This window comes from Chinchilla lanigera, unplaced genomic scaffold (assembly GCF_000276665.1).
Source record: "Chinchilla lanigera isolate Chin_1 unplaced genomic scaffold, ChiLan1.0 scaffold00011, whole genome shotgun sequence".
NCBI lineage: Eukaryota > Metazoa > Chordata > Mammalia > Rodentia > Chinchillidae > Chinchilla > Chinchilla lanigera.
In genome coordinates, this window is record NW_004955412.1 from 21833717 (window position 1) to 21858706 (window position 24990).

Below are 24990 nucleotides of genomic sequence, written 5' to 3' on the forward strand. Positions count from 1 at the left end.
CCTGGGGGAAGGTCCATGCTGCTGGTGCCTGTGATCCCTTCAGGAATTACAGGCTCCAAACTTCTGGCTTGGTGCTAAGTTTTCGCATAACTCTCTTGTCCGGCCATGAAGAAGGTGTTTCTTGTCAGAGAGGCCTGGTGCATAGGGTCTTGGATTTTACATTTACAGTCAGATATAGGGATGTCCTGACCTCCTGCAGACCTGGGAGTGGGATTAAGCAGCTGCCTGAAGAAAATAAATGCTGTTGACAGTCAAAGGCCTAGATGAAGTGCAGAGGGAAAGCTGAGCTCCAGTTAGCCTCATTATTTGTATTGGCTTATGCAGGTGGTAGAGGTTATGAGGTCTGGGGGAGCCTAGACCCTGTGGTAAGGGGGTGGGCAGCAGAATAGATCCTGATGCTTTCCCCTCCCTTGGGCATCTCCAAGTACCATGTGTGTGGCATGCTTGCTTGGGGCCAAGTGAACATGGGGCCTATTTGGTGCTGTAACTCACTCTCTCTTGGACAGGTAGAATTGGAAGGTCTCACCGGCCACATTGAATTCAACAGCAAAGGCCAGAGGTCCAACTATGCCTTGAAAATCTTACAGTTCACGAGGAATGGTTTCCGGCAGGTAAGCCTAGCTGTGCTACAATGATGAGGGACTCCTCCTCTGCATTCTTTTCTCTGTCTCTGTCCCATTTCTCCCACTCCTTGATGTTCAGAATGATCTCCTGTTGTCAGTTGTCTGCAGGCTGCATCCTAGGCAAGGCTCCTGGCCTGCCTTGGCCTCCCTTCCTGCCCCCAGCTCAGCTAGCATAGGCACTTCTAGTCCCACCAAAACACCAGAAAAAGAGCAAATAGACTCTGTGGATGAGGGGGAGACAAGGCTGTCATTTGAGGAGGGGATTCCCAGCCCTTATTTACTCTCTGAATCATTCTTTTCTTGAATCTCACCCTAACCCTGGAATCCTGATCACTCCAGGGAATTCCACTGATAAAGTACCATTGTCAGTACCTGATAAAGTACTTTATCAGGGTACTGATAAAGTACCCTGGCCAACCTGTACCCCTACTCTCTGTGCCTGCCTCCTCTCCTGTCTGTCACCTGTCTGCTCCCATCATCTTAGGGATGATTTGTCCTTCACAGCTTCTTATAGCTCCCTAGGCCTCTTGCCACTCTTCTCCTATTTACTATTCTTCTGTTCTCTGGTTCTCTTCTATCAGAAGAAGCAGGAATTCTGATAACCACTCCAAATATCTCTCTGAAGGTCTCTTGTCTTCCCCATCATCATAGTAATCAACTTCCTTTATTCGGAGTCCTTCTCTCACCTTAGAAAGGGCTTGGAATGGGAAGCTTGGCACTAATTACAGCAGGAAGCAGGCATATTGAAGAACCTCCTGTAGATCATAGTGACTGAACAAAGGGAATGAATCATGCGGGGATTTCTGAAACCCCTTCCAGTGGACAATGAAGAATCATCACCTTCCTCTTTACCACCTGCCACCACCACTATCATCATGATCATCATCATCATCATTGTCATGGAAATGCTAATTTATAAAGCACTTACCATGGGCTATATACTGTATGAGATCTTACACCTGTTTTCTCATTTAACCTCACAAAATAGGTACATTTTACTAATTTCCTCATTATAAATGAGGAAACAGACTCAGGGAGACTGAGCAACCTGGGCCATGGAAGACAGAGCTAATTTGGGTTTACATATATCTGTACTCTAAAGCCCAAGTTCTTACCCAATGGCAAATTATACATCAGGATCACCTTGATAATTGGTTTAAAAATGTAGATTTTTAGACCATCCCATAAATTTGGTTGGGTGAACCTAGGATAAGGCCCTGGAATAGATTGGGTCATCAGGCACTCAGGGTAGTTCTGATGAAACTCTGCACCGTAGAGGCCCATCACATGTCTTCTGCCACCGTGTCCCCACATCCCATGGGCTCCTGTCAGCCCTTCCCATGAGTCCAATAGCGTTGTGTGATTGTGCTGGCGAAAAGACCACATCACCCTTCCTGGAAGAAAATAAGGGAAAAGGAAAGAGTCTCAGATAGAGGTAGGTGACCCCCAATCCTTGGTGGTGACTCTCACCAGCTCCTCCCAATTCTGCACCAGAGCTACGTGATCTTTAAGCAGCAACAGTAACTACGCTTTTTTATATCTTCTCAAATGAGAGCCAGGTCAGGTAGGCAACCAGGAACCATAGGGATGGAGTACCACAAATTGGTCATTTCCTCTCACAAATCTCTTACATGACTTGTGGCATGCATTGGGCACTGCATGAAGCATGCATCAGCACTGTTCTGGGTCTGGGGGAAGCAAGGCTGAAAAAGGCACCATCCCTACATTGAGATGGAGCTTATTATCTGGTGAGGGAGAGTGAATTGAGAAAAATAGCTGCAATATGGGGTTATTAAACACAAGTCATGCTTTAGGCTCATCATTCCTTGAATAAATAAGCTGCCAGCCCATAGGGAGTTTGCCAGGCAGACATTTCTCTGAGCCCCAGTATGCCTGGGGGAAGTGAAGAACATTCATTCATTGTTTCCAGAGATACTTGTTGAGCACCTTCTTTGTGCTGGCTCCCTTCTCAGTACAGGTTTTTAAAATGGAAAAAGTCAGAGTTTGTGAGCATATATTCTAGTAAGGGACAGACGACAAACAAATACATATATAACATCATGTCAGTAGTGATTAGTGCACTGAGGAAAAATACAACCAGGTAGAAAGGAAAAGAGGTAGAGAAAGAATAATAGTGGAGAAGCAGCTAGGTCACAGTGGTATGAACCTATAGCACACCTGCCCCAGCAGGCTTTTCAGAGTTCTGCCATCACTGAACTAGGAGAACATAATGTTCGTGCCAACCCTGTCTACAGAAGCCAGATCCCAGGCTTGGAAAAATTCTCTTAGACCTCAGTCTTGCTCTATCAGAGATCCTGGGAAAGAACCCACTTCCTGCACCCCTTCTCTCTAAGGAACACCTGCTGTGGCCTGATCCCACCATCCTCTTGAAAGACAGCTGCTTTGGCTCAAAGTTCCTCTTCACCTTAATTCTGCTTCTGCATTTGTTGCTACTCTGGCTCCAAGGCCATAGGATTGCCTGAGTCATTAAGAATAAACAACATCAAACTCCAGCACCTACCCAAAGCCCCCAGCCCAACCCAACCAGCAAGTCAGCCCTGAGGTCTTCTCCATACTGGCTGCCACCCCATTTAGCAGTATGAGGCAGATGTCACAAATATAAGTGTACACAAGAATGACCTGTGGTGCTTGCTTTAAAAATTGCATTCCCAAGGCTCCACAGTTACTCAGTTTGATTATTAAAATTAAGTGTATAATGGGGCTGGGGATTTAGCTCAGCGGCAAAAGCGCCTGCCTGGCAAGCACAACGTCGTGAGTTCGGTTCCCAGTACCGGAGAAAAACAAAAAACAAACAAACAAAAAAAAAATTAAGTGTATTTCAGGAATCTACTATGTTTAACTGGAGCCTATATGGATGATTGAAATATGGGTAGTTTACAGATTACCTTTTGATAAATCCTATCCTCATGGAAGAGTGTTAGTAAATTTAGCCTCCATGAGTAGAAAGAATCTCTTATTTGACCTCCCTGAACTCCACCCCCACTTTTTGAGCTAACATAGAATGGAATCGGCCACACAAGTGACCATTAAAAAAGATGGTATTTCTGACCTTTAGCTACCTTAAGGGACACAAACTCCTGACTGGACTTATAAAATGAACGGCAAAAATTCTCTTTATGACCCATTTATCTTTAACAAGTCTGGTGACTGTCCTACTTCTTTCCTCTCTTATTCATGTGCCATGAGTACCAAGTGGAAAGTGTGCGATGATCCTGCGCACAGATGTAGCTTCGCAGAGCAGGTCCCCAGGTCCCATTCCAATCACTGCCCAATCTTTGCCTCTTGACAGGTGTCTTTCCCCTGCTTATTGCATGGCGGAGAAATGGTGTAGGGGGTGATAATTAATTGGGCTTCTCATCCATGGTAGGAAGAATGTCAGCATCTCCGCTATAATATTCTCCCAGTTCCATCCAAGGTGAGGCTGGCAGGGGAGGGGAAGGTGACAAGGAGCAGGGAAACAGCTTTTGAGTATCTTGTGTGTACCAGACACCACATGGGCACTTTGTTCAGATCACTGCCAGTCCTGAAGACAGTGCTGCAAGGTAGGTCAAGTCCCATTGCACCAGTAAGAAAAAAGCTTAGGGAGGGTAGAGCTTGGCCCAAGTTCCACTTCCAGCAAGGACTTGGCCAGACTGGAATTCATGCTCAGGTTTGTCCAATTCCAGATCTCATGCTCTTGGCTGTCCCACTCTTGGCTTTTCCTTACTCCCCTGGAACTCCTAAACCCCCAAATCAAAACTTTCTCCAAGACTGTTGCTTGCCACCACCTGCAAACCAGGGGACTCCTGGTTCTAATGGCCTGCTGGGCTGGGCTTTCTTTAGTAATGGCATCTTTTCATTTGGGTTTGGTTTGATTCTTTCTCTTTCTGTCTGGACTAGTGACTATTAAGGGCTGGTTTTGATTATTTAGAAAGCACCATGCAGGGACCCAGTGGGTTGTAATTGGTAAAATGTCTGAACCAAATACCATATTCCCTGCTGGTGGCTGATTAAAGGATTATTACCATGTTAAAAATAGTCTTTTAGGATTCAAGGGGTTTTTTTTACCATTTAAAAAATTACTATTTTGTTTCTGCCTGGAGAGTGTTTTACATCTTGGGACTCAATAGAGCTTATATTGGAGCATGTTTGGGAAAAATGTTTCCCATGATGTCCTCCTGTACATGACATTCTGAAACAGGACCATCTCCAATTATTTATTTATGAGCATAGAAGTTGGTAATATTGCCTCAGCTCATCTCTCCATTTAGCCTGTATGAGATCGCCATTCTCATCTCATATTTTCCCTTCTTATCCTCCAAAAGTCTCCTGGATAATGTTAGAATGTTATAGACTCCCTTCCTGATCTAGAAGCTCTCAATGAAAGGCTAGGAAAAAGAGAGGCATCGCATCAGAAGTCATTTAATTTCTTTCATTTAACTTGGTCTAAAGATCAGAGATTCTGAGCAGCCCCTGAGCGACTTTGTTAGTGCTGTAATAAGATGAGCACACCTTTCATCTGAGGATCGGAAATGGCTTAACAGGCTCTAATTAAGCCTTCAGGGTTTGACATCCCCAGCTAAAGATGCCAGTCTATCCTGTTTCTGTTGGTTCACTGTATATCACAAGAAGTACCTCAGTTTTCTTCCTGTATATGATGAAGATAGTGAGTAACCTGTCCACTTTGGCCTGGCTGGATCCAAGGATTACTGATAACAGATTTGCCTGGCATCCTCTTCTGATTGCCTATGGTTACAAGGAAGGCTATGGTTATGTAGAAGGCTGACTCTACTGAAACAAGAATAGTGAACATTCATTGTCATCTACCTGGTGTACCATGCTGGGTGGTGTACATACATATTTAAAACTTTACATCCTTTTATCAACTCTGCATGAAAGCTACTCTGTCATCTTGTAGGTGAAAAACTAAGGCATAGAGATAAAGAAATGTATTCACCATCATACAGCCAATGAGTGACAGACTCAAGAACCAAGCTTGCTTCTAGCTACTTCAGAGTCCAAGGCCTTTCCATTATGCAAAATTGCCCCAGACTATATTGTAGGAGACCTTCAAGACTTTGCATGCAATCTTCCAATCCAGTCTCGAGAGGCAGTCCTCAGGCCTCTCCATGAGCATATCCTGGGCTGAGAATTCACCACCTCTTCAGGAACACTTTCTAATTTCTTCCAGGCACTAGGTCAAACGCTGCTTCTGAATTCTGCCCTGTGCAGCAGCAGCACAGAACACCCTCTTTCCTTTTGCTTATGTAAAAATAATTTGATTTTAGTTCACTTACTCGTTCATTCATTCCTGAATTTAACCTCAAAAATTTTAATATCTACCTTTTGTCAGAGGCTGTGAACGCAAGAGATATGAGTACAGTCCATTTAAGAGCTCCTGATCTTTAGGGGAAGGCAAAAATCTCAGCCAACAATTACCATACGGTATTCTAATTATGCTTATCTTATGTATCCCTCCCTGAGCAGTGGCCCATACCTATTCCCAACACAACACGGCTTGCCATCTCTCACCAGGGATGCTTTTTTCGGTTTGTCTAGCTCTGTATTAAAGCACAAGGCCCCAGAAGGGCTGCACAGCCCAGAGGTGAGATTCTGTGGGACTGATAAGTGCCTCAACTGAACACTTCATTTCTCTTCACGATAGCTTGCTCACTGGAGTTTGTTTTCAGATTTTTCATTCTTTGTGAACTCTGGGCCTTGGAGGTCAATTAATTACTTGATTTGAATCCTCCCCACCAAATACAGAGTTCGCTTCACAAGGACTTTTTACAGAAAGTAGGCCTAAGCACCCTTTCTTTGGACCCCTACTCCCTTTAATTCTGCTCCTGTAAAGATGGAGAGACTGACAAGTCTCGCTAGAAGAGGGCAAGTAAAAAGCTTTGTGAATTGATAGCCTTATTTTATTTTCCAAAGCAGATATAGTTAGCTTTCAGTGGCTGGTCTCTGAGATTATTTTAGTGCAAAGGCAGGAGGCAGGAGGAAGGATGAGATGGCTTGTCTGGCTCATCCTTGTAAACCAGGAACTTGGAAATCCGGAGTCCTCTGTAGAAAGGTCAGGGAACCCAGTACCTTCTTCATGAAGGTCCTGCAGGTCTCTACCATTGTCACAAAGTCAGGCTGCGTCTCTTTAATCTCCCCTGCTGCTATCTTGCCTGACAGCAACCCGTGCAGAGGCAGGTCTGCCCCCTTTCCGGGAGACTCTGGGATCCTCTGGTGTTAGCAGTGGCAGTTTGCTTTGCAGCACCCCTGAGGGGTGCAGAGGCAGCTGCATTTCTCATTACAGCCCTCTTTGGTGGGGGCCACAAGGAAGTGGCTTCTGTTCCTCTGAAGGCAATTTGAGCAGACCTGCTGGGGGGATCTGCTCCGGTCTTCCACCTCCTGACCCCTTCCCCCACTTCAAAAGCAATCAAACATAGAACAATAGAAAACCATCAGAACACCCTGCCTTGTCAGATGGCGTTCTGTGCTGACAAGGACTTCATGTGGCATTGAAGGAACAGTGAGGAGAGCGTCGTGTTCCCGCCTGGCATCTGTGTCCCTCTTATTATCAGCTGCCTGCATGGCAGCTCCAGTCCCTTCTGAGCTAAGAACAGCCATCAAGGCTCAGACAAGTTGTCAGTCAGGGGAGACGGGTCTGAGAATGCCATGATTGCTGCTGTGTAATACATTTTCAATTTGAGGAAGGAGTTTACCATAAATATGCAGATCCTTTGTAGCTACGTTTGCTGGGACTTGTCTCAGAGTACTGGAGCGGGGGCTCTGATGGCTAGAAATCAGCAGCCTTGAGTGCCAACTCCCAGCTGGGGGACAGACCTGGGACAGTGGGCCATCTGAGGAGGCTGCTTGGCCTGCAGTCCCCCAGACCCAACCCATGAGCCAAGCGGAATTGCCTTTGATGAGGAAACGGAGACAGCAGATCCCAGTGAGGAAGGGTGTTTTGGGGACTGCTTTGAAGGTGACTGTGAAGTCACTTACTTCTTTTTAATTAAGGAGCCAGGAGCAAGGGAATTGGCATGGAGTTTAAAATAGTTGACACGATCTCTTAGAATGTCATATATTCTTAGAGCTGGAGATCGGCGAGGCCAGCTTTCCTTCCAGAGTCTGTGTGTGAGAGCCTCACTCCTGGGTTTAAAGTCCCTCGGTGACCCATTTGTTTTTAGGGAAACCATGCTGCATCCTGCTTATCTTTGAGCCTCTTCTGCCACTTGCAGTCTCCCCCAGTGCTGCTAGAGATAGATGCCTTGGGCACACCACGCTTTCTCACAGCCGTGCCTGTACACCACCCACGGGTCTCTGCGCCTATCCTATTGCTCACCTGGTCGCTCCTACTCCTGTCTGCAGCACTCAGCATGGGGCGTCCTTCCCGACACCCGCAGCACACACAGGCGAGCTGTCCCACTGGTGCATCCCCTGGTTCTGCCTCTGGTGTGATGTTCTCACTGTTGTCAGTCCAGGATGACCGGTAAGGGGAAGGAGGGACCAGGCTGCACAGAGCCCACCTCTCTGGAGCCCTGGAGGTATACAGAGGGCACATGGGATGTGCTTTCCAGATCTTTAAGAAGCTCAGAGCCGGCAGAGACCCCAGAGCCCCAGGATCTGAGGGTTTTGTCCTAGAATCCCCTCAAGCCACTGTTCCCAGTTTATTTAAGAGACATCTCAGATGACAAACCTCCCCACTGGTAGCTGGTATTTAAAAATGTGAAATGCAAGGCCCCTTGAACGACTGGTCTATTTCTCTCTGTCTTCATTTTCTTCCATTGTCTAAGAGCAGTGCCCCTCTGATTCATTAAAAGGCATTCTCATACCTTGTCCCAGGAGGAACTGAGCTCTTCTGGAACCTGGGGACAGTGGTCTCCGGGGCAGATGAGGGGCTTTTCCTGTCCTCCAGCCTCCCTGGTCTCTATATATTTGTTTGTTTTTTTTTTTTGTCTCAAATTACAGAGGCTTCCTGCTTACCAGTTTTAATGGTAGATTCATTGACTGCAGCAGCTTATTCACACATGAGCCACCAAACAAATTAGAGCTACTAAAATTTTTGAACAAGGGGCTGCTTTTGGGCACAGGAGCAGGATTTTTAAAGTGCTGCACTTTAAATATATTTCTTACAATGTGCCCGATCACGCTTCTGCCTGAGATCAGCCTGGGGAAGTTTGCCAGTTGCCAGCGACTCCTTTCTGTGCCTCTTCAGCCAACTCATGCCTGGGAGAGCTGGGAGAGGTCGACCTGCTAATTTAGTCTCGTGAAGCAGCCTGCATCAGTCAGCTCTGAGGAGAGGTGGGGCTGGCCACCTCAGAGGTGTGAGGCTGGAAGGCAGGCCAAGGGAGACGGGGAAGGTGGACCCAGAGGTAAGTGGGAGCTGTGAGCAGGGGCAGGCAGTGTGGCAGAGTGGAAGGATGTCAGGATTTAGGAATAGAAGGGCTCAGGGCTGCATCTTGTCTCTCTGCATTTGGTTCCTCATTTTCCTCCTCAATAAAGCAGGGAAGATGATCATAATAATATCTGCTTCATGTGCATCATAAAATTATTGAGAACACAATGAAACGTTGTTTATAGCTGTGCTTTGAGGATTCTACTATATTGTGAAAATTTTAGTTGTGTTGTCTGTCCTGGAGATGTATATCTATGTATCTCTCTTTGTTTGCAATATTCCTAGAAGCGAGCTTCTAGCCTGGCACAGGGCAGAGAGGAGGACAAAGCAGGGGTGATTGAAATGCTCGGGTCACTCCTGCTACAACCATGCAGCCCTGAAAGAGGGCTGACAGCACCATCCTGTGCCAATCATGCCTGGCAAGAATTGGTGCTAGCAGCTGGCCCCTTCAGGAAGTTCCTACTGCCTCCTTCCTGTCTCTTTCCGTCTCTAACTATGATCCTTTCTGCCTCTATTCTTTTTCTGCTCCCCAACGCTCAATCCACTTTGCAGTGGCTCTGGGTGATCCTGAAGACAGGAGAACCAGAACTCTGGCCACTTCTAGCAGAGTCACAGCCCATGGAGGGCCTGCCTAGCATGGCACTGCTCAGACAAGGGCAGCCAACACCCCTGAAGCAAAAGGTCCCCCATCTTAGAGAGTAGCTCAGTGCTTGCCTAGAATTAGTGGTGAGGGGTTGGGAGATGATAGCTTGAGGGTAGAATGTTCTGTTTTGGGATAACAGAAGTGATCTAAATTTGATGTGGTCATGGTTGTACCACTCTGTCAGTATGCTGAAATTTACTGAGTCATACATTTTAAGTTTGTAAATTGTACAGTATGCCAATTTTAGTTCAATAAAGCTGTTATTTCGTTGAAAAATCCCCCATCTTCCTAGAGCACATGAGACCCAGGCACATGTTCTCTCCCACCTGTGAGCCTGCATTCAGCTAGCGACAGGGATGAGCCAATCTTGGCTCATTACTGGAAGCTCGGAAGTCACATATGGTACCCCACTACCCTCCAGCATTCTCCGGACATCAGCGTCCTGAAGGACAGTGAGTTCCTGAAGGACAGTGAATGACCAATGTCCTTCAGCTTAGATGCTTCATTAAAAGCATGAGTTCAAGTGGCACCTGCCACTCAGAGCTCAAAGGTTTGCACAACTGCCTTCCCAAGATACTTCTAACCTGGAGGGTTGAACAAGTGAAGCCCGGCACACCCTGGATGTGTTGTGTGCTTTGGCAGTAATTTTCTTATGAGATGAGAAATCTTGAGCACACCCCAGCTCTCTGACAAATTCTCTTCTTGGCAGCTAATTTGAAATACCTTCAACCTTCAAGGAGGCAGAAGAGAGAAGGGCAGATGAGTCTTCCTATTTGGGGACTCTGCCATGGTCTTGCCACATGGCAGTATGAGGAACGCCAATTGGATTGTCCCCAAAATACTTAGGAAAGAGTCTTGGATTTTTGACTGCATAAGAAACAAAAAGAGAGAGTTTGGATGTAGGCAAAAGAAATTATTAACCATGTTTAGTACTTCATTCCAGAAAAGAAAGGGAACCTGATTACATTTGCAGCCCTACTGTGGAAATTTAACTTCTGAAACTTTGAACTGGGAGGAAAGTCAGTTAAATCCATGAGAGCATCTTTGAGGGTAGCAGTTGTAGTCAGAGGTAGCCAGAGCTCCACTCCTGCCTGAGGTGACTTTGTCTGTCATGAGTCTCTGAGAATAGCCAGTGTGGGTTTACTCTCTGGCAGAAAGAGTGGTGACCAAATTCTGCATCACATCCCAGAGGTTGAGATTAGGAATGGAAGTCAGCAGATGTTGACAAAAGCTAAACATAGACGAGCAGACAAGTAAATTGATTTTCATTATTTATGGGTTTTGTACTTGCAAGTTTGATGACTTACTAGAATCTTTGTGCAAACCCCAAATCAATACTTGCAGCATTTTTGCAGACATGCACAAAGCAGAAAAAGAAATTGAGTCACCTGATGAGCATGTGTCAGCTGAGGTCGAATGGGTGATGCTCTGCCCTCTTGTTTCAGCTCTTATGCTGTAAACAAGTGTGCTCTTCACAGTCTGTTTGGCATGTTTGTGCTTTTCTCCCTGGTAATACTTGTGTTTAAAATGACTCCCAGTCACAGTGCTCAAGTGCTGCTCAGTGTTCACAAGCGCATGGAGGTTGAGATGTGCCTCAGGGAGCAAAGCATACTTGATCAGCCTTGATCACTTCAGGCATGAGTTACAGTGCTATTGTTCAGCGTGAGCAAATTAACAACATACATTAAATGAGCTATCTGGAAGCAGAAGCCCACATAAGCTTGATTAGTTGGTGCAAATGTGATCAGAGACTCCCAAGAGCCTAACTCCTGTATCTACCCTAGTATTCCCTAATGCAATGTGTGTGGCAGCTTATAGATTCGAACTGCTATGGAGAACAAGAACCACTTGAACTGAGATTCAGCCAGGAGAGAAGACCAGGAGTGAGCAAACTGATGTCTAAAGTTTTCCTGTATGCCTTTTTGCTCTGCAGTCACTGCACCATACTCCTGCTTTCTTTTTCTCTTACCATGTCCAAGAGCCTCACGTGCCTCGAGATGCCCTGCCTTCCTCCTGCTTTCCTGATGTAGAAGTAGAGCCTAGATCCTATAGAATAAAAAAGGTCCTCAAGACCATAAATCTAATTGGCTGCTTGTCTTCTTGCAAGTGCATTTTCATGGAGAAGAATTTGTGCTTGAATGCCTCAGCGCCAGGGAATTCACTACACAGGAGGCAGCATATTCCATCCTGGAAAGCGCTTATTGCTAGACAGTTCTTTCATTCATTGGGCAGACATTTTTCTTCCCCTTCCTTCTGTCCTTAGTTCTCTTTCTTGGGTGCACACATTGCTCCCCTGACTGCCTTCAGTTCGTGGGACTCAGAGTATTGCTCTCCTGACTGCCTTCAGTTCATGGGACTCAGAGAGGGCTGTTCTGTGGCAGGTTGGAGGAGGGTCATCCTCAAGCCCCTCACATGGGTTCCAAAATGGTCCGGCTCTCTGACAAATGCTTCTTGGCAGATAACTTGAAATACCTTCAACCTTTGAGTAGGACAGATGAGTCTTCCAGTTTGGGGACTCTGCCATGCCCTTACCACGTGTCAGTGTACGGAATGCCAATTGGGTCATCCCCAAAATACTTAGAAAAAAAGTCCGTGAGGTTTTTTTGACTACATCTGTGAGATTTTCTTCGCCTTTGCACCTAGTCAGGTGTGCTTCTAGGGGCCTCCCACAACCACTTGATGCAGCTCCTCTTAGGCCTGTCTCTTTAAGCTCTGCCCTACGGCACTTTGGAAATACACCACATTATAAACACACCCAGCACTTTCAGGGATTTCTCTTCCAGCTGGGAGTGGCTAGGCTGTATTCTTCTTTTATAGCTACAATAGCTGGAGACTAAAAAGAAGTGATTTGCCGAAAGGAATGTCGTAATTCAAAGGATATTTACTGAGAACCCATTAAAGGCCAAGCACCATCCTAGGAGCTGGAGCTACAAAGAGGAATTTATTCATGTAAGTCATCAAATATTTAAGAAGTCCCAATTCCATGCCAGACATAAGGAATATGATGGGGAAAGAAGTCTCATCACTCATGGAATAAATTGTCTGGTGGGGAAATGGGCTTGAAACGAACAGTTATGTGAATAGTTTTAGGGTTACTAGTGTGGTGAGTGCTACTACGTAGTGATTCAGGACACTCCGTGAATCCTAGGACGAGGGCCTGACTGAAGTCAGGGAGAGGGAGAAGGCCTCCACGGGAGTGACGGGAATGACATTCACACTGAATCTTGACGGATGAGTAGGGAGGGAGTGTGGCGAACCCCATCAGTGAACTTTCAGATGCCAAGGAGGTTGACAGCAGAGCCAGGATAGGAAGCCAGAGCTCCTGATGCTTTTCTTTTCCACTGTACCAGACTCTCTTTCTTCAAGCTGTATTTAAATATTCTTTTCCATATAGCTGTGTCAGAATCAAAGGCAAAAGGGATGTGGAATCTCAGGCAGGGACACTTATAGCAAATACCATTGCCTAAAGAATAATGACTCAAGCATTTACCAAATGTTTAACTTCACATCCACAGCCCAGGAAAATCAGTATCTGAATGGCAGTGTAGCATAGTGATCCCTTGTGGCTTTGAATTTCCCAGGATCTCAGTTTTCTTTGGTTATATCTCTTAAAGTCTGATGGAAAAGATTAAATAAGATAATGGATATAACCATGTAGTCTAGTACTTGGCATGGGATAGATGTTCAAAAATATTAGCTTGCATAATGTTTGTATGGTTAGTTCTTCAGTTATAACAAATGGTCAAGACCAGCTCATTGATCCCAAAAATATGTGTTGAGTGTTGAACATCAGTTATGTTCCAGGTCTTCTGCTAGTGGCTGATTAATAGGGTAGTGAACAGAGAGTGTGCAGTGTTCCTTGATGCCAGACACTTTCCTATCTGAGGATGACATGCATTAAGGTTGCAGTTCAGGATGTACTGTAAGTCCCATCTATGTGCAATTGAAACCACCTCTTATGAAACAATAGTAACTTCTGCTATGGGCATCACACTCTAATTTATTTTACATGTAAATTTCACTGTTTCATGCAGGTGTTGACCCATTAAGTTGATTTCGTAACCCATTAATGGGTTGCAACCCACAGTTTAACAAAATATTATCTTAGACCAATTGAGTCAAAGGTGGCAATAAAGTCCAGGTAATATCCATTTGAAGTAGACACAACTCTCTCTGGGCTTGGTTTTGATCTCTTACTTTTGGTCTGTGCCATTGCTGGCCTGTGATGCTGAATTTTCATAGCACTCTGCACCCAAGTATATATTTTGATGGCTTCTTTGGCTGAAAGAATGAAGTCTTTGGCCAACTTCAGCAACTTTCTTTGTTCCCCAAATGACTCCTTCCAGAAGCACCATTTGGGAGTTGCTCATGACCTAGTCTCCCATGTGATCTAAGCTTTTATGACTGGAAGTATTGGATTTAAATTAAATATACCTTTACTTCTATCTCAGGTGATCATCATAGAGGCAGATACTATAAGTCTTTTTAGCTGGTCTTGTATCAAGTTACACTGTATACTGTATACAGTGGTATACAAGATACACAGTATACTGTAGAGAATCTGGAACACTAATCTGATCTCAGTTCATCCCTAGGATATCTGGAAAATTATGAAAGCACTGGGCATCACTTTCCCTGTCCATATGTCTAAATCAGTTCTGTGAACTCCAGAAGCTACTAATACATTGTTGTAAGCATCCTTCCTAATGAGAATTTCAGCTTAGTATTCTGAACCTGAGATCTTAAAAATGAACCATCAGTTATGATTCATCCAACTTGAATAGACTTGAAGAGGAAGGATCTAGAATAAAAAATTTAGATTTTATAGACCTTTAAACTGTTGTCACATCTGCAGTTGCCTCAGATCTTCCCAATAAATGGAGAAGGGAAGTAAGATTATCTTTTATCTTATAGGTTAGTAAACCTGACTTCCCAAGGCTATTATGGTGTATAGAGGCAGGGTAGAACTTGAGCCCAGACCTCCTGACTTCTGATCAGTTGTGTTTCTACCAGATGCACAGCAGTACTATTTTCACACTTCCTCACAGCTAATCATAAGCTATCATCTACATTATTTCAGTTGCTTATCAAAAATATTGGATAGTACATCCCTGACTTACAAACGAGTTCCATTCCAGGAGAATGGTCGTAAGTCAGGTTTGCTTATATCTGAAAAGTGAGTCTTATACAGTACACCTGTGAAAGTTCACAACTTGAATTTCATAAGTTGGGAACTTACTGTACAAAGTTACATTAATAAGCCTTTTGTTACTAAAACAAATACCCCAGGTAATCAACTTACGAACAGTAAAGATTTGTTATGGCTAAAATTTTGGAGGTTTTATTCCACGATTATTGCTTTGGGCCTGTAGCAGCACATCACAGCAGGAATACGTGGTGAGGAAAAACCTCCCACCTCCTGGTCAATGGCCAGAAAGTGAAAAAGATCCAGGAGGGGCCTGGGGTCCCACTGTCCTCATCAAGAGCACATCTCCACTGGCCTCCCACTAGGCTACACCTCTTAAAAGTTTTTACCACCTCCTGATAGTGCCAAGATGAGGTGGGCATTCCAGCTCCAAGCTATAGCATATGTGCAGGCAGTCTCATTCATTTCCATTTGACAGATGAAAAAGGTTCAGAGAGATTAAGTGATTTGCCAAAGGTCATACAGATTATGTATGGCAGAGGGGGAAGGAAAATGTGGGTCTTCTGGTGTGCCAGACATCCCTTTGTAGCAGGCTCCTAGGCAACTACCCCTGGTCCTATCCAGGAAGACTGATACGGAGATCTTTCAACTGAACCAGTTCACAGTGATCAGAACTGTGTGTGGGAAGCCCAGATCTTAAAGTCAGGATATCTTAATTCATCCTAATTCAGCCAGATCATGTAGTAATAAATACAATCTGAGTTCAAATTCCAGTTTAATCTGTGTGATCCCTATTAGATATGTGTTCCTCAGGAAGTTGCTTGACGTCTCTGCATCTGTTTCATTAATTTATTCAACAAAAACTTGTATGATCATACTTACATTGAGCATTGTTATTGTTGTCTGAAGTGTATACATTGTCTACATTTCTCAAGTGGGAATAATAACAGGATCATTATGCAGAATCAGGAAAATTTATGTAAGCAAACCACATGGCCCAGTGCCCAGCAAGCAAAGAAAATCAATAAATGTTTGCAGAATCTGACTCTGGAACAGAAGGACCTACCCTGCCCAGGAGTTACATCAGCCTCCCTGGAAGAAGCTGCATCCTGGCAGTGCTGAGTTGCAAAGAATAATCATCTAAATGTACATAAAATACTAAGTGCTGTAGCATTGTACACTCATCCCAGGATGCCAGTGCAGGCAAGGATATAAGAATATCCCTAGGGACTTTAAAAATGATTCCCTTTTTACCTACTGGAGAAAGTACCAAGTGGCAAAATGGCAACTCACTGTTTCTAAGCAGGAGGGAGAGGGCTTCAAGCTGGTAGGATTTCCAAGGCTTCACATCAGAGGAAGGGCGTGTGAGTCCCCGGGGACAGTCAGGTGAGTCTCTGAACCTCCAGGACTGGTCTCCAGGAAAAGGCCTGAGGTTCATCTGTGACAGCCAGGAAGGACGAAGGCTTGGAGGGCTTTAACGTGCCGGGCACTGTTACTAAGCCTGTTCCTGGAGTTAGCATCTTAAATCTTAGTAACCAAATAACATAGGAGTTAGGAGTGTGTGCTTTGGGGAAGGAGAAAACGTGCATCTGAATTGCCATTCTGCTACTTCACAGTGTGTGATTTTGGGGACTTTAATAGCCTAATTTTGTGAGGACAAAGGCATTTTTCACATCTGTAAAATGAGTAAAAAAAAAAACAAAAACAAAACTACTTCTTAAGTGGGCTATGGTGACACATGCCTGTAATCCCAACACTTCTGGAGGCTGAGATGGGAGGGTCTCTAGTTTGAGTCCAGCCTGGGCAACTTGGTAAGATCCTGTCTCAAAACTGGAAAAAAAAAAAAAAAAAAGCTGGGTCTGGGGATATACTTTATTGAAAAGGCTCTAGGTCTCATCCTCAGAATTGAAAAAGAGAAAGAGAGAAAAACAAGGAAAGGGATGGAAAGACAACGAAAGATCTACTTCTTTTGGATTTGTGATTTGCTGAGGATTAAATGAGATGGTATATGCAGTGTTTCTGTGCATCTACAGTAAGCTAGGCACTGTGTCAGGCTCCAGAGATAAAAGAATAGGCAAAACCAGCCACAACCCCTGCTCCTATGAAGCTTATTGTACTATAAGGCAGACAGGTAGTGAGCAATACCACATTAACACATGTTTTGAAGGAAAAGAATATGGTTGTGGGAGAAGTTTGTCTTTGCAAGAGAAGGAAAGGCTCCTGGAAGTAAATAATCTTAGAGCTGAGGCCTAAAGGACCAACAGGTGAAAACTAGATCAAGGTGGATAAACGTTTTCTGCGAAGGCCCAGAGAGCAGATACTTAGACTTTGCAGACCACATGTCTGTCCAACTCTGCTGTTATAGATGAGAGCAGTCACAGACAATATAAGTGTGAATAAGCATGGCTGTGTCCCAGGAAAGCTTATTTCCTGAAACAGGCAGATTTGGACTGTAGGTCACTGTGTGCCATTCCCTAAAGTAGCAGAAGAAGGACTAGGAGCAGAGGGGCCTGTGGCAGGGAGAGCTCCAGACACACATGGCACAGAAGGGCATAAAGGCCCTGGCAGAGGGAAACTTGATGCCCTTGAGCATGGGAAGAAGGCTGGTGTGATGGAGTGAGTAGCCAAGATGAGGGTAGAGAGTAGGCAGAGAGCAGGCCTCACAGGGCCTTGTAGGCTGCAGTAAGGATTTTTGTCCCTATCCTTGGACCCAAAATGGGAAAGAGCTGTAGTTTCTTTTTATTATTATTATTTTTTTATTTTAAAGGAGGGAAAACACAATAAAAATGATACAAAATTTCAAAGCAAGATGATAGGAAATTAACAATGGTTATTGTAATGCATATTGTTATCTTCAAAGTAGTTGCTCAGATCATAAGCTATAGGCATGCAAACTTGGTCAAACAATGTAAGCACTAACTGAAGAACTTTAGAGTTTCTAAGCAGAGGCTGGGCTCATGGTGGGGGAGGGAGACTGTGGCTATGGCTGGCTGCTGCTGTGTGAATGAAGAACAGAACAGGGAGGACCACAGCAGACTCTAGTCCTCAGGAAGTTCAGTGGGAACTTGGATGAGGGTTGAGGCTGAGTGCCAGATAGCAGTGCAAGTCTTCCACCTCCAGCTGACGTACTGCCAGCGCCATCAGGAATCAGCAGAGGACACCTTTGCTCAGGGTCCCTGGATGAGCACTTCCCCTAGTGACCAGCTTGCTTGTGCCACCCTGGGCCATACAACAGACCAAATGCCGGTGTCTGACATTCATTTTCGCAGTCACTTCTCAGAGGACTGTGTAACTCCTACTGAAACCATGCAGCCCATTTACTACAGCTGCCTTGGCCCCAGTGGCGCCTTGTTCTCGCTTTCTTTCTAACCAGTGCTGCCGAGCATGGCTTCCAGCTGCTCCAACCAAGGGTCTTAAACAGCTCCTGCAAGGACAGAGAGGCTCAGAGACAATTGTCCTACTAGAAGCAAAAATGACTCTTAGCAGTGAGAAACAAAACACTGTGAAAGGTAGACAAATCTGCAAGGAGCAGAACTGCAGGCAAGTGGCCCTGCACATGCTAGTCACCCTAGGGCAGTACTGTATCACAGCGCAGTGCAGCAACTGGCTTTGTAATGATATCGCCACATAATAAGGTAAAATGCCCACTCTGTTTAAGGAGAGAGAGGGACATATTCATTTCAAAGTGATTTTTGGAAATATATAACTATATACAATTAAAATCTCTGAAATTTGGTACTTACAGGAACAAGGTAAATATCTAGATCTGTGCCCCTTGGGGATGTAGGATAAGCGATATGCTTTTTATGCATAGGCAGGTGTATCCCATATCAGTTATATTTACCTAAAGTTTCATGTTTGACTAAGCATTTCTATCACAGAATGTTTCTTCTAGTAGTACTCAAATCAGTAGTTAGAAAGACTACACATTTGTTTTAGATATTATCATCCCAATGAAGCAGCACATCAGGCTTGTGTTAAATCCTGGTTTTTCTGCTTACCAGCTCTGTGACTTGGAAAATTTATTAACTTATCTGGACTTGGTTTTCCCTGCTGGCAGTGAGACCAGTGTGCACAAGCTTCTGGTGTCCAGCCCAGACCCTGGTTGCACAGTGAGCATCTGTGGGGAGCTGGCACCAGCATCCCTGCTAGCAAGAGCTCATTCTATGTGTCTTCCCAGCTCTGTGTTTCTTAACATCATGCCAGCCATGGTGGGAGTGTTTACACCACAGAAATTGGCAGATACTGTAAATCAGGGTCTCTTTTTCTGGGAGAACCACTCTTTAAACATTTCCTAGTTCACTACAGGTGGGTACTCAATCATTATTAATCGCTGCACCATAAACTTTCCCTGTAATACGAATTTCTTTTTCTGCCCTACTGTAATCTAGCCAATACTGGAATCCAGCTAATTCCAGCACAAAGTGCAGGTCTCTATCCCTGGAGTTTCTGACTTAGCCCACTTGGGGTGAAGCTGGAGAATTTCTAATGATGATACTGCCAGTCTGGACACCACATTTGGAGACACTGACCTAATCTGTCTAATAAACTAACTCCACAGTTCACAGTCCCTTGGAGGACATAGAAAGCGTGTCCCTTCTGTCTCAGGCAATAGCCCTGTGATGAATACTGACAGTATCTGGCCCATATGCCACCTCATTTAATCTCCTTAAATGAGATTATTGCTCTTATTATTGCTCTCTGGCAATACTTACTGTTTTAATCCTGATATTGTAGATGGAGGAAACTGAGGCTTGGGGGGATTTATTAACTTACTCATTGGTCCTAGGCAGAAAAGCCAAGTGAAACCCAAATCCTCCAACCCCAGGCCATCAACCACCAGGGCATAGGTTGTATGGAACTCAAGGGTGAGTAGAGGCTGATATCCTGAACTCTGCAGGCCCAGCTGTGCACTGGCAGCACCACATCACCCCAGGGAGCTACTTTTTCTCACTTGCATTAAGATGCTATAGAGGCTAGTAGGGACCCTGTCCAAAGCTTACTCTCTCCGCCCTTCAGTGCCCCCCGCCCCGGAGCCTCTAAACTGGTCCAAAGGCAGAGCCAGTGGCAGACAGAAACTGAGAGCACCAAGCAGAGACATTATTTGAAGTGACCTCGAGTTGCACATGTGAGTGTGTAGAAGCAGCTTACAAAACAGCTGTTCCTACAGGAGGCTTGGGGGGGGGGCAGGTGTCAGGAGGGTAGAGCAAAGGGATTTGGCTGCAAGCAAAGGCACAGATTGTCGGTGATGAGAGCTGTATCTCCTGCCCACCCCTGGCATGTGTGTGGCATCGAAGGTGCCCAGTGGGTGGGGCAATTAGCCTGTATCCCAGGGCGCCTGGCTCTGCCTCTCCCCTTCCTTCCCACTGCCTTTTTGCAATTAGATTGCTCTGGGCAATCGCTGCCAAACCACTTTGTTAGATCTGATGGGTTTATTAATTTCTTGGGGGCTAATAGAAGGGTGGGTGGGAGATTCATTTCCCTACTGGAGCAAGGGGGCTAATTAGTCTCTTTGCCAGGTCCCCAGAGGTGATGAGTGGGAGGGTGCATTGCTCAGGCTGTTGGATCTGGCTCTGGATAAATCATCCCTATCCTTGGCTTTCACAGGGGACCTAGCGCATGGCTTGAGTCACATGGAGCGTGGGGCTGGAGCCTCTTACAGCAGTGGTTAGTGAGCGCTGAATCCCTTGAGAGTAGTGGGGATAGGAAAGTGGACAGGGACATGTGAGGTCTTACTGGCTCTGTTGGTGTGAAGTGTAGGTTTAGGGTGATAATATAGGATTAAAGGAAATGCAATCTTATGCCAAAAATTTAAATGCTGGCATCCAGCCCAGTTGCTTTTTATTTTCCTTCTGTCCAAATATAGCCTCTCCCAGCCTAGGAGACTATCAAGAGCCAATTCCACCTATTTTGAAGGCAGGGAAATTGAACTCCTTGAAGTCAGGGAAACTGACCTCCTTGGAGAGACAAATCCCACCTGGCTCTGTGGAGTACCAAGACCAAGCAGAAGAAAGCTGTGCATCTGGGATTCTTACTGCATGGCTGAGGCCCAGGGAAGCCATGTCCTGTTTAGCATGGCCTTTTGAGTGAAGGGTACATTGGCATCTTTTCCTTAAAAGATGGCAGAAACAGAAAGTATCATGGATTTAGGAATCAAACAGATCTGGCGTTAAGCCTGTGCTACGTCTACCAGCTGTGTGACTTTTGGCAAGTCATTAAAACTGTCTTAGTCTCAGTTTCTCTAGAAATAAAATAGAAACCTTGTCACTACTCCAAAGAGTCATGGAAGAATTCAAAGAGGTGACATAATTTTGAATCTAACACAACAGATGTCCATAACTATATTACCCTTTCCCTCTTCATTTGGGAATCTAGAAGCGTATCTTTCATCCTCCACTCCTTGCCCCTGTAGAGAGAGACAGCAGGGGAAGGTCAGGCAGTGGCATGGCCTGGTTGGTCCCTTTGAGAGACAATAGGCATGCCAGGGGCCGGCGGGGCAAGGGGTTCACCTGCCTTTTTCCCATGCCTGGCCAATAACAAAACTCTGCCCACAGGATATGATGGCTTTCCCTGCTTCCAAGTCCAATCTGAACATAAATAAGACTGTCCTTTTTGTCTTGAGACACACAGGCTGCTAGAAATGAAAATATTCAGAGAACACTGGAAGGTTAAGACAAGATGACCATGCCAGCTTCCTTTGGAAGACTCATCTGGGACCAAGAGCACAGGGCTTTAAGCTCAGGCTTCTCACCTGATGGGCTGTGTGACCTCTCACAAGCGGCATGGGCGGTCTTTCTTGAGTCTCAGTCTCTTGATCTGTAAATGGGGCTTGCTGCTTGGATATGCATGAGGCACTACTTCCAAACTCAAAAGCAACAGGCACATGTATAGAACCGTTGCACTCCTGCAGAGGTACAGACAGTCTGCCCCTCTTTCAGGTGGCTTCCTCACAAAGGCACAGAGAGCAGTGTTTGGTTATTGGTCATCTCCCCTTCCCCCCGCCCCCCGAGTCTGCTAGTGTAACCGGAGGCCCACAAGAGCTTGGTTAATAGTCCAGGTGGTTCCGGGTTGGCCCTGACCTCTACATCCTCTTCCTTCTCCAGACCGTGAATGCGGGAAGCTGGCTCCCACTCACTGGGACCCTGGGCTCTTTTGCTCCATGGTGCGGGGGTGAGAGCCAAGGGTGAGCCACATCTTTACTGTTGTTGGGGCATTCAGAAGAGAACCTAGGGCCCTGTTCTAGGAAACACAGCCGTGTGGCACCCATGCAACACGGAGTTCTCCAGGGAAGCGGCTGATGGTGCCTGGAGATGCCCAGGAGAGGTGGCTGTGTGCATCTCTTTAGGTTTGCAGCCAGCTGCCAGCTCTCTCTCTGGCTGCCCACCTAGACACTCAGCACCAGAAACCACTTGTTGGAAAGTCCAGGTACCAGAACTGTATGAGATTTTTATATATATACTATATATAGTTACTTATCTATGCATTAGACATTTCTATATTATTTACATATACATGTATATAATGTATATGTAGATATCAAAGGATTCCACTGGGGAAAATGATCTCATAGTCCACTGCTGTTGAATTTAGGCCTAAGTAATTTCCTGGATGGGGAACTAATTTAAGTTGTGGATTTTTGTTTCACCAAGATGTCTTTAAGATAATGGGATAGTCAACAGGAATATATTGTACACTTAACAGTTTTTTGAGAGGCTAGACTTCATGTTATGTTTTTACCACAAAATAAAAATGAAACAAAAGGCAATAAAAGGAAAATGAAACAAAAGGGAAGTGGGAAGAAACGAACATTTGTTGAGTGCCAAGTGAAATGCATCCTACAGTGACCCAAAGAAGTTTCTTTTATCGTTCCCACTTTGCGGATGAGCAAGCGGACCCCGTGAGTTTAGAAACTCTTGAGGTTCCACAGTAACTCTGTGCGCCCAGGTCTGGGGAGATACTGTAGTGTCAGACTGGCCATCTGGATGTCACTGGGCTACGACAGAGGTGGGGAAATGTTACCATCCCCCCATTTACACATGAGACTGGAGGACTTAGGTACCTTCTTCAAATCATCAGAGCAAGCAGTTGTATCAAGCAAAAGTAGGACCTGGACCTTTCCCTTCTGGTCCATTCATTCATTCATTCATTCATTCATTTACTTACTCATTCTGTCTAACCATTCAGCAAACACTTATTTTTCTAAGTTGTTTTATTTTACAGTACATAATGATTACATTCACTGTGGGGGGTTGGTACACATACATGACACATCTTAATTCTTTTTCTCCTTCCCTCCATCTTTTGGTCTCCTTAGCAAACATTTGTTAAAAGCCAAGTATTTGCCAGTTCCCCCCCCCCAATATAACCATTCTCATTCTTAGGTGATGAGGATTACTGCAGGCAAAACGAAGCACAAGAGCGCTGTAGCTCATCCCTGCTGAAACTAATGTGATTTCCTGTACCCCATTCCCTTCTGGGAAAGATAACTTTCATGAACCACATTCCATTCCCGATTTACTTGCCCATCTTCCTCTCCCAAGTCTTTACTCCTTCTTTCCAATACCCTAACAGCCCCTTTTCCCTCAAGCCGCTAACCCCATATAACCCCTGGTTCATCCCCTCCTTCCTGTGACTTACATGAAGCCCAGCAGAGGCAAGGCCCTAGCCTCTGAGCTCCTGCAACTCCAGGAGGCCTGCAGCTGTATAGGCTCCTTCCTGTGCCTTTCCAATCCTTTCATTGGTCTCCCCAGATTGGTCAGTGGCACGTGGCAGAAGGCCTCAGCATGGACAGCCGCCTCTACGCCTCCAACATCTCCGACAGCCTCTTCAACACCACCCTAGTCGTCACCACCATCCTGGTAAGCGGGGTCTCCCAAGCCTCCCAGCTGCAGCTCCTCAGGGTGCCTCCCAGAGCACTAAGAGCTAGCAGGCTTCGCAGGGAACAGAACATGGGAGCGCTAATCACAGCGCGGAGGCCAATTTATGACAGTGTAATTACACTCAAGTTGCTGTTTCATATGGAAATGATGTTTGATGAACTCCCAGGCAGCTGAGGAAGAGGGATGGTGTGGAAAGAGTCTCCAGTTTGTGGATGCTTCTTTCAAGGGTTGCCTTCTGGCCAGGGGACCTTCCCATGTAGGTGGGGGTGCTGGATCTAATACCCTGGGGGGCCACTCTCTTTCCCAGCAACCCACCTTGCTTGGAGCCTGCTGTATATAAAATGAGGCCCTCCGGCCCCCACTGGATACCTCCAGGTAGATGTCTGTGAGTTTCAGTGGCCTCTCTTCTCTTCCAGATGATACAAAGAGAGATGTCAGTGAATCCTAGGGCAAAGGACCATCTTCCTTTTTATTTGATTCAATTCTCTTCAATAATTATCAGGTTGACCCCTCACCCCTGTCCCTGCCATGTTCCAGGTGTGGTGCTTAGTCGTGGAAACCAAAGATGAGTAAAAGTCAGTCTCTCCAAGAGATTATAATTTAGCGGATGAGATAAGTCAAGTGCATACACAGCCAATGTATTATTTGTCTTCCCCTGAAGACCTAATATTTTAAAAGATGTGTCAATTAAACCAACTGCGTGTATTACACATAATTAGGTTTTTTCCTCCCCTCTCTCCTTTTTAACCAAGCAAAAGTGTATTTTCCTGCCTGAAACAGCTTCTTGTCAGCAGGAGATAACCAGTGTTGTCACAGTATTTCAGCCCAAAGCAGAGACGATGTGTGTGGTAAAGCATGCTCAGCCTTACCCCGGCTAAATGTGCAAGGTCTGCACACGTACGTGTCTATTTCTTTTAAGCTTTTTGAAATAATAAAAAACAGCTCAGGGACCTCTATCTTGACCTTCACCAACTCCTGAGGCCCAGGAACCCTGGGTTGGAATTACTGATCTACTGTAAACAGAGTGGGATAAAAGCCAGGAGAGAGACACAAAGGCAGAGCTGTGGGGTACAGAGGAGAGAGAGGTGCCATCCCACACAGAGGTCAGCAACGCCTTAAGAAGAAACATTTAAAACTGACTCAGAAATGTAGGAACAATTGGAGACGTGAGAGTGAATGAAGGAGGGCATTGTTAGGTGTTTAGCAGGTGCTGGAAAGTGTAAGTTTTCCTCAGAAATAGGCTTTGGTAGGGAAAGGGAGAAGCAGAAGGTAAAGTAGGTCTGTCGTGCTCAGGAATTTGAATGCCATTC

At 45.4% G+C, this 24990-nt stretch overlaps 1 protein-coding gene across 5 annotated transcripts in view; it reads left to right on the forward strand.

Moving 5' to 3' along the window:
• Positions 1-24990, forward strand: part of Grik4 (glutamate receptor, ionotropic, kainate 4) — a 368414-nt gene that overhangs the window by 269838 nt on the left and 73586 nt on the right. For all 5 annotated transcript variants that reach the window (XM_013511259.1, XM_013511258.1, XM_013511260.1 and 2 more), the window contains 2 exons: positions 507-611; positions 23552-23659. In XM_013511259.1, the coding sequence (XP_013366713.1) occupies positions 507-611; positions 23552-23659 (213 nt within the window). The remainder of the gene's footprint in view (positions 1-506; positions 612-23551; positions 23660-24990) is intronic.